At 39.0% G+C, this 10,400-nt stretch overlaps 1 protein-coding gene across 1 annotated transcript; it reads right to left on the reverse strand.

Moving 5' to 3' along the window:
- Positions 1–902: 902 nt before the first annotated feature.
- On the reverse strand, positions 903–8,376 carry LOC139344595 (organic cation/carnitine transporter 2-like). Its single transcript, XM_070982890.1, has 9 exons — positions 6,297–8,376; positions 6,023–6,177; positions 5,753–5,924; positions 4,751–4,877; positions 3,906–4,006; positions 3,518–3,732; positions 2,802–2,984; positions 2,580–2,715; positions 903–2,109 (listed from the first exon to the last, which is right to left on the reverse strand). Exons 1-9 carry the CDS (start codon positions 6,305–6,307, stop codon positions 2,031–2,033), a joined length of 1,179 nt encoding a protein of 392 aa, XP_070838991.1. The 5' UTR covers positions 6,308–8,376; the 3' UTR covers positions 903–2,030.
- Positions 8,377–10,400: the final 2,024 nt, after the last annotated feature.

Genomic DNA, 10,400 nt, shown 5'->3' on the forward strand with positions numbered 1-10,400 from the left:
TCACCTTAAATACTGCAGTCATATTATTCCATATGAAGGATGTGCGAAATCCACCAAAAAATGTGGGAAACGTTGAACAAACTCAACAAAGGAGCGAACGGTTGCGTGATGTGCCAACACAGTCTGCAGTTTCACTTTTACTTCAGCTGATCCTCCAAGCAGAAACAGCGGCTCCCAATCACAGCGGCTGCACTCTGATCAGTTTACCGGCAGCGGAAAGAGCTGCTGAAATGCTTTCAGGAAAGTGAGAGGGACTTGTTTTTAACCAGAAAAACAGTGCGGAGAGATTTTGTAGATTTCCATTTAAACGGGATCCGGCAGGTCTGAACTGAAAGTGAAATGAAAGAGGAGACGCGTCTTCATGGGGGGTTTCCCCTGAACGTCCAAGTCATGGAGGTCAAACCCCAATCCACCACAGCTGGGCCTCTCCATTTCCAAATGAACTGTTTTGACCCACAAGTGTTCCAAAACGTCTCTGGGCCCATTCAGTAATATCCTTTACCCAGTCATGTGTTCACAAAGTGGTGAACCTCTCTCCATCCTCGCTTATGAATAATTGAGCCTGTCCAGGATGCCCCTTTGATACCCAACCATGATACTATCACCTGTTACCAATGAACCTGTTTACCTGTGGAATGATCCAAACAGGTGTTTTTGGAACATTCCACATCTTTCCCAGTCTTTTGCTGCTCCTGTCTCAGCTTGTTTGAAATGTGTTGCTGCGTCAAATTCAGAATGAGCAGATATTTACATGCAGCTGATGAGGTGAAACGTTAAATATATTGTATTAGCAAATGATTACATTCTGTTTTATTTGTGTTTTATAATGTCCAAGTTTTTTTTTTTGGACTCTGTTTGACAGACACAAAGAATATTTTGAATCACTTCACTTTGAGCCACTTAATTCCTGATGCTTTTTATTTTTAAATCAATACAGACTGAAAAGATGTAAAAGTGGGATCATCTTGCAGCCAGTTTCACAAAGGTTTAGATTTACACCAATACAAATGTAAATAAATGTGACTGGAGGAATAAAATAAATAAATAAAAATAACATCCTCTCATCAACCTGGGAACAATTTAGGGTTGAACAAAACAACATACAACTACTTTGTACATTGAAACATTTTTACTGCATTTATAAAAACAACATTTATAGAAAATCTTTTGGTTGTCTTGTATTGGAATGTACATCTGGAAGCTTTTTAAGAAAATAAATGTTATTCTTTTGTTCTTTGATATGAGTCAAAACATTTAAGTACTGCTGAGCGACATATAGTGTGAAGGACAGGTGATTAAAGCTGATGCTACAACACAAAATATGTCACTGTATATGTTATGTGTGACTATAGAAGAGAACATGTGCCAAAACACTGAATCACAGAACCACAATAATCACATTTCCCAAGTTCTTCTACATCTAAGTGCTACAGCTTGTGTTGTTCAGTCTTTGTGTTAAGGCCTGTTTAGAAAGAGATTAAGTGCTGTCATGTTAAAGTCCCTCAATCTAATAATATACAGGCATACAAGACATATGGAAACACATGGAGTTGAGACTTTTTTGTCACAGAGCTTAAATAGTATGACGTCAAAGGTCCAGTGAGTAGGATTTGTAGGGCTCTATTGACAGAAATGGAATATAAAATTCATGTTTATGTTTTCATTAGTGTCTAACCACCTGAAAATAAGACTTGTTGTGTTTTAGTTATCTTAGAATCAACTCTTTATAAACCAAACACTGACTCCAGAAGGGCCTTTCAAGTTTTGTCTGTTTCTACCAGCCACTCTAGGGGAGGATGAGGTGAGGATGAGGTAAATCCTCGATCTGGACCTTTAAAATAGTTTAAAATGTTTGCCAGTAAATTAATGAGGTTACAAATGCAGTTACTGAGTGCATATAGCAAACAAAACATACTTAGATACAGAACTTCACATAAAGCAAAAGATCTTGTACAAATGGCCTTAAAATACATCACTTAGTACAGTCACAGACACTAAAAAACAAAAATACAAACATAAATCATAACCAACTATAACTTGGATTCTTTACTCTGATAATCAGCGATGCTCTCTCCGGTTGCAGCTTCCTTTTCTTTCTTTCCTCGTCTCCTGTTTGAACATGGAGAGGACATTCAGAAACAGTGACATCATCATTCATGACAATGCACACAGCTCGTCCTGTTGCACATATAAGAGCAACAAAATAATACAGAGCTGTTGATTCACAAAACAGTTTCTCAGACGAAACACCCTATTATATAAAAACAGAAAAATACTCAAATTAAATAATGACCAATTCATATTTATGTCCATCCTTTCTTCATTAAAGTTAAACTGAATTGTGTCAATCATTAAAAGTATCTGCACCAAAATATTCATATTTAATAATTACTTTCTCTCAGGGACTTTGGTGTAAAGAGCTGAAGCAACTTGTTAACAGACATTTTATTCTAACTGCTGGTAGTCGAAAGATGAGTAAAACATAAAGCTGTGACCTTTGCAGTGGCCAATCTGTGCTAATAGTGACACACTGTGGCCAATAAACATACTGTACATGCATGCCCAGTGTGTACACTCACCCGCATATCTTCTGCATTTGGGGCATGGTCTCTGGCAAAGGCCTCCTGTAAGTTTCTGGCAGCAGGAGACATAAGAGAGCACCAGCAATGGCTAAACTTCCCATCAATATGTATGGGAGTGCCATGTAGTATTGTCCTGCAAAAAAAGAAGCAAAGAAATACTAAGAGAAGTTGCAGAAAGCACAAATTACAGAGTTAGAAAATCTAATATGATATACTTACTTAGATAAATGATAAAGGGGGAGATGATGGTTCCAACACGAGCAGCCATGGAACAACACCCTATGGCTGTATTTCTGATAACAGTGGGGAAGAGCTCTGATGAAGCGGTGTACACCACACAAAAAGCAGCTGTGATGCCGAACTTCCCCAACATCTCAAGAAACACAGACACACCCGGTAAATCTGAGGAAATAAAAGAAATAACTTTAATTACAGTCTTACAATGGCAAGATTTTGACATCAAAAATGTGGATTTCGTCTGACAGAACAGTTCTAGTTGTCATCAGAAAGCAAACAACAAATATTCCACTTAGTGAAGCTGAATACAGAGTCAGATTTCAGCCTTTGCTGTTCATAGAAATGTCTCTGTCAGCTCTCGCACACTGACGGTGATGTCTCAGGTGACGTTGGTTTAAGTCTGTGAGGGTTAGGGTTAGGGTTAGGGTTAGGGTTAGGGTTAGGGTTAGGGTCTTAGGCAGAGCTGGGCCTTTGGGCAAATGTTAGCATGCTAACACTAAGCTAAGATGGTGAACATGGTGTCCATGCTAAACATCAACACTGTCGTTCTCAACGTGTTTGTTTGTTTGTTACATTTTAGGTGACAAAATAAATACATGGTCATGCTATCTATATTTGTCTACTTGACTGCTGGCCACTGTATAAATGTCCCTTAACTAACAACATACGCTTCAGGAGCTAAAACATTTCAGCATTACCTATTGGGATGAGGTGAACACAGAGGATCATAACGCCTCCAAGAAAGAGTGTAGAGGATTGGCACAAGTGTCTGGAGCAGAACTGGAGCAGTAACAAGGCAATTATGTAAGCTGGCACTTCGGTCGTAGCAGAGAAGAAGCAGTTTAGGTAAGGGTCACCGTGCAGGTTTGAAGTGTTGAGGATCAAAGCATAGTAACTAATGGTGATGATGATCCTGCAGGAACATTCAAAACAGCAAACAGAATACAAGTGATGGGAAACACCAAATACCAAACCAAAATCAAAACAATTTTAAGTGCAACTGTAATAATTAAAACACTCTTTGATTGTAATTTTTAGTTTTAGTTTTGATGCTTGAAGGATGTCATGAAGAATTCTTAGACATACCACAGACACGAACACAGTAGAGTAACCGAAAGCACATTGCAGTTACCCAGGATGACCGAAAGGTTGTATTTCTTGTCCTTCAAAGCAAGTGCATCTTCCACCTGGGAAAAACACGAAGAAACAGGACAGGCAAACCTGAAAGTTCCAATCCATTTAGACATTTGGAATTTCCCCTTGTGGGACTAATAAAGGTATATTGAATTGAATTATGGGCAAATGTAATGAATTCTGCTGTATCTCATATCGTAACTGGTCACATCATATCAGAAGATATGACACAACAGCATCTCAATGCATATCAAGAATAAAACATGAAATTCAACTTTTTCCAAAAAGAGGGCCGGAATGAAGGCAATGACACATATGACTAATGGGGCCTGGTAATTCGACCACATTAAACATGAATTGTTGAGGCCGATTTAAAAACATCTACTCATTGGAGAATGATGCATTAAAATAGTTTCTTTACATTTTTAGCATCATTCCATTATTGCTACGTTTGTATTTAGTTTAGTTGTCAATTAAAATCACCACAACGTCAGCAGATTGATGGCTTTTTTATGTAAAGCACCCACTTGGTGCATGTGATTCCTTTCTTGTGAGGCACTTTGATCTGCAATTCCTGTATGAAAGGTGCTATACAAATAAAGTTTATTGTTATCATTATTCTTAGCATTAAATTTAACACTCAAACTAGCATTGCACTGCCCTCGCTTGAATGAACCTTCACCTGTTTGCGCTACTCCCACCTGTGCACCATGTGCTTCGTGCTGAGCACCAAAACACCACACAACCCTAACCTGAACCCATTTTATTTCAGATCAATAAACATTTTAGTTACTTACCTCAGCTTGTGTAAAAATGTCCTGTGGAGCTTCTATATTACTCATCTTAGCAGCGTTTCTCAGTATGGCTTCAGCCTCCTTCACTCTTCCCTGATAGAACAGCCAGCGATGAGACTCAGGGACTATCCTGGAGAATTGAAACACTAACACTAAGTGCACCAAACCAAACGAGCCTGTGGTCCTTAACCATAAGCCTTTGGTCACATCAGCATTTCTAGTGACGAACCATTAACCAAATACAAACCATTTTGACAATGTTTACCTTTAAGGGACCAGAAACAATATGAAGGAAGCTATCACATTAGCTTTGTCCACCATTTAATTTCATATAACTCTGCTCTATTGAGGTACATTGTCTTAACCTTGGTATGGGACTCTCTCATCCCCGAGGTGAGGGACGGAGGTGATACTGCTAAAGACGTGCATTGGCCAAACCAATCGTATCATCTTTGCACAACTTGTGCAAGTAAGTCTTTGAGTGTCATGTCTGCCTTTTCCTTATTCTTGTGTGCCAAGTCGCAATGGGTTCATTTCTGTTTCCAGAGGGCAGAAAGCAGAAAACACCCACTGTAACTATGGTTGTGGACAAACTGCAGTGGTAGTGGGTGTTTTTTCCCCACGATGGCAACTGGGCACAGCAACAAGCCCATTCCACACTGGAAAATAAGTGGGATAAACCTCACAGGTGAGATTTATGCCATATTGAAAGTGTCAGAACGTTTTGGTTTTACAGGAAATAAAGCTTCGATGAAAGACCAACCCACAGCTATAGGAAGCCTCCAGGACAGGAGGTTCCCGAAAGTCTCCCACACAGCAGATGAGACAGTCCTACAATGGGCTACCACTACCTAACCAAGCGTCCATCAACACCTATTTCGCAGGAACACACAAATTTGTGCTACTTTCTTGACTTTTGTGCTCACAAGTTCCTTGGCAACATATGCCTTCTTATGCATCATCACAATAACCAAATGCTGAAATAGAAAATATGAACATTCTTACCACCAGAGAGGGATGTAGATCAAGCCCGAGGCAGCCATGGGAATCAGCAGCAACCGCCATTCACGGAGGAAGTAAGCCACACCTGGCATTACCATGTACCCCACAGCGGAGGACATAAAAACCCCAAGGGAGCAGAAGACCACTCTGGCTTTTGGGCTTAGAGATTCTGTACCTGTAGGTGTATAATTAATGGAGAACTTGTCAGAATGAACCTAAAGTTTCCGAGTGTTTCACTGCCGGTCAGCTCTGTTCAGTATCACACAAACATACCCAGCACAAATGCAATGGTATAGTTGGAGAATGTCCCTGCACCCACAAAGAAGAAAATGAGGGTGAAGACCTCCCAGCTCGGGGAGAATATCTGAGCTGTGATTGACACAGTCTGAAGACCCATCATGATAAAGAGTGCTGGCTTCCTTCCAAACCTGTTTAACAGATACAGTTTAGAGTTGAGTAAGTTTCATTATTTCTCAAAACCACTTGAAGCAAAACTGGACTGTTATTCAGGTAAAAATTTTCAGGCAATGCTGTGTACAATACAGACCTGTCGGACATCTGGCCTGAGATAAACGATCCCACCAGCACACCAACATAATGGATAGAGGTGGTCAGTGGAGTTTTGTATGCATTCTCACAAACCAAGTCCCACTGCAAAATCAACACATTTTCTCACTATTTTAATCATAACTACTGACACTGTAAAAACTACAGTAGTAACATCTGTCTCATATGGATCTCTCTTCAGTGATAATATAGTGAAAGCTAAATCACATTTTTGTAGCTGTAAAGCTTCATTAGTCTGATATAACAGTGCCAACATCCACTGTCTACTTCTAGAAGTAGCAGCAGCAGTAGTAATCACAAACAATACAATACAAACAGTAACAAACAACACTGTATTCACACAAGTACTTTGGAGCAAGTAGTAGTGGCAACAGCAGCAGCAGCATAAATGGGAATGGGCATCGCAGAACACAGCACCTAAACAAGATCTAATTTCTTTTGTTTGTTGGCTGTTACAGCTCACTGTGCAGCACTGTACACCGACCACATTGATACTGAAGTTTACCCGACTTACACTGAGTTGAATGGGTTCAGACTACCACTGAGCTTGTAAAGAGTTGTAAACATGACGTAGCTGCTGCATTACAAGCTGTAACATCACTGACTAATCACAGTCAGTATAATATAATAACAGTTTTAGGAGCAATGTGATAAAATCAAGTGTCAGTCCTTTGTAAATGTCACCAGTTCTTTTATTTTGCAATGCACAAAGACCAGTGTTCATGCAATTAGAATGAGAAGGAAATGGCTATGATTAAGCTAACCTAGCAAACATATTTGGGAAGTCAGTCAAACATTATTGACACAACATTTTGTAATTCGACAAATTTGTTATTTTTGTGAAATGCACGTTAAATCTTCCCAGTTTACATTGCTACTAAAAAGCATTTTAATCAAGTGTCATGTTGGATGTTTAGTCAGCTAACATCAGTAATATATTAGTAAGCTAATGTTTGCTTGTTCAGTTGGTGCAGTCCACAGTTAAACCTGGCAGTTACTGGGTGTATTTTCTCAACGACTCATCTCTAGGTAAGAGATAGTTTGTGTGGTAAATCTGCTTTAAATTAGTGACGTTTGAATGTCCACTTATTGAACACATATAGCTCGCTAAAGTTTTGAACAGCTGGTGCAACCACAAGAAAGCTATGAGACATTAGCAGGTGATATATTAGTTAAAACAAAATCAACAGAACTGTTCATGGTGCACTCTGCTCTGTGAATCTCACAGTTGACCAAAGAGCGCTATCTCACACGAATCACCGTCAGAGGAAACTGAAATGAGTGAAAGGTTGAAGAGCTTCTAAGCCTCACTGTTATCCTGGAAATCTCAGTGTGTAATAAACAAAGCTTCTTACCTTGGCTGAACATTTCAGTTAACACAATGAGACTGATAACAGTTAAACACCAATATGACGCCCAACCCGTTTAACTGTTTAATTTCGAGACCACAGAGTAACAGTTTACGAGCAATGAATGAAAGATTGGTCTTTGACCCTGCTAAGTGCTTTTGTAACTGCAGAGCTGCCATTTTGCAGTCAGTTAATTTAGTTTGCACTGAAAACAAGATATGCCAACTAAACTGCTAAATAGTATAACTCTTTCCAAGGGAAATGAATCGATTATGCTACTTATTGCTCACCTCTGTGACAATGGTCGACTGATAGATATCCTTGCTGTATGTCCACCCCTCCACACAACTCTCCAAAGGAATTTCACTCACATTCACATCCACGTTGGGGATGATTTGATTTTGAGAGTACTTTGTGACAATATCAAGGTTAAGCCTTGAGCAAGAGCTGCGCTTTAAGATGCCATCGACTGTTTCCAGTGGGATTGTCACATTTCTCCACATCTCACTGATGTTGTAGTTTTCAGGGATGTAGCACTCATGAGGCGGTGTATCAGCGACAAATACTATATAGATGCCAGTAAACCCATTCGGAAAGATGCTGATAGCAAGTGCTAAAAAAATCCTTAGCTGAAAGGCTCCCCAAGTTCCAAGGAAAGATGTGATGCTGTCATAGTCTCTAATTTTTAAGTTGGCCATCACCAAAATCTTCAATATTTAAAAAAAGAAAGAAGGTAAAAAAACAAAGCAGACACTTATTGACAGGCACAAGAGACAGTGTGCTCTACTACTCAATGAAATGCATTTGAGCCATAAAGCTGAGTTCAGGTTTTATATGGCAGCTTCACCTCATGTGGGAGGTTACACAGTTACACACAGTGCTGTGAAAACAAAAAAGCATAACAGCACTTCAGCTTCCACACAATTTGTTGTGCTAAGATTGCTTTCAAACATATGTACGTTTTAGAGTGAGATGTTTTCTATCAAACTCAAGTAATAAGAAAATCAAATTCATTACATAACACATAATACGACACATTATTCAAGTTATCATTGGAAAGGGCGTTAATCATTCTCAAGCTGAGGTGAAACATTAATGAAGCGTGCTATAGTCATATCCAGTGATGCTTGAGTTGTTTTTCTTTTTCTTTCTTCCTTTCTTTTTTTTACAGTCAGGTGATTCAAAGGTAACATAGTTTGGACTCTTTTCTGCAGGTACTGCAGGACAACAGCTCATGAAGATGTCTATTCAGTTATTTCAGAAACCATATTTAAACAGGCTTGAAATGCATCAGACTTTGTTCTTTTTGAACACAATAACATTTGTGAATGTTTCAACTTCTGTTAATATCTTACTTGGTAGTTACGGTTTCAAGCTGCTGCTACAGGAATATGACCCACTGTAGGATGCTCTTTTAATGGCACAACTGACAAGATCAGCACAAGGCAATGGTGGGAGTTGCATTTTACAATATGTACAACACGTGGATAGTGTCTTAATTTGAAAACATATGTACGACAGTTGTGTACTACATTCTTTGAGGCATTTCAGGCAAGCCTAACCAAAATATGTTGAGTCACATGATTGTCAGTAGCAACATATAATTTTCAAGTAATAAAATTGGAAAAAGAAAAAAGAAGAAATCCGCCTTTACTCCAAAAGATATCACCTTATCCCTTTTTAAAATATACATGTTCACTGGGGTCTTCACTCTTCCTTTGACTTGACAGATGTCTGGTGTAACAGAGGTTTATCATTGTTTTGGAACCTCAACAATGATGAGATCTTGTTACACTTTAAATGTTGAGTCCATAATGTTTCAGTTGCACATTTTGCATGTACGAAGGCACGGCACCAGCAGGTGGCGATAATGAAGGGCGTAAAGGATAAATGTAGTATGAAGAGCGACAAAGTCTGCATACTGAGGAGGGATGGGTCAAACATATGACTGTCACCCAGGAGACTGGGCATTGTGTTCTGCGTGAAGCCACTTTAACTGTGCGTAGGTTAACTTACATAGAGTACTATGTGTTGTCTATAGTGTACTATGCAGCACCAAGTCCAAGTCAGGCATGAGAGAGGGGACTTTGTTATGAGGCACAGACGTGAAAACTGATGAAAAATGTTGTAGGACAGAGATCAAATCAGAACATGTCTAAAATTAGCAAGCATCAACTAAAAAAAGAACAAAAAACAGGTGAAAAAAGCAGTTCTTGGCTGGACTTTTGGATCCCACTGTGAATGTTTTGGATTTGATTTTCAGATTTCAGATTTCAAGCAGAGAAACATGCTGTCTTTGTCTTTCCGTTTGTCTTAAAAGTGAAGCAAGCAGCCATTGAGAAAAACTATGGACACAGAACTTGCACATCAAAGCTGTGTGCGTGGGTTGCCCCTTCCTCCATTTTCATAACTATCTGCATCTAGAGCTGTAGGATGCTGATCTATTGAGCCTATATTGAAGAGAAAACTCTCTTTGAATTAAGCATCCATCAAACTTTTTTCAGCATACTGTTATCTTAGAGATATGGTTGTAGTATAACACTGCTTGAGCTGGCATACATTTTTCAAATATATTTGCTTTTTTAGGTTTAGATGTTTCCTATCCTAAGTAATAACAGAAAATTATATTCATTATATAAGATGTAATATCATGTTAACCATTTTCAAGCAGAGGTAAATCATTCGATGCTTGAGTGTCTCTTTATGAAGCGCATGGTGACCTAAATGAAATGCAC

Source organism: Chaetodon trifascialis, chromosome 16 (assembly GCF_039877785.1).
Source record: "Chaetodon trifascialis isolate fChaTrf1 chromosome 16, fChaTrf1.hap1, whole genome shotgun sequence".
In the NCBI taxonomy this organism is placed as follows: Eukaryota; Metazoa; Chordata; class Actinopteri; order Chaetodontiformes; family Chaetodontidae; genus Chaetodon; species Chaetodon trifascialis.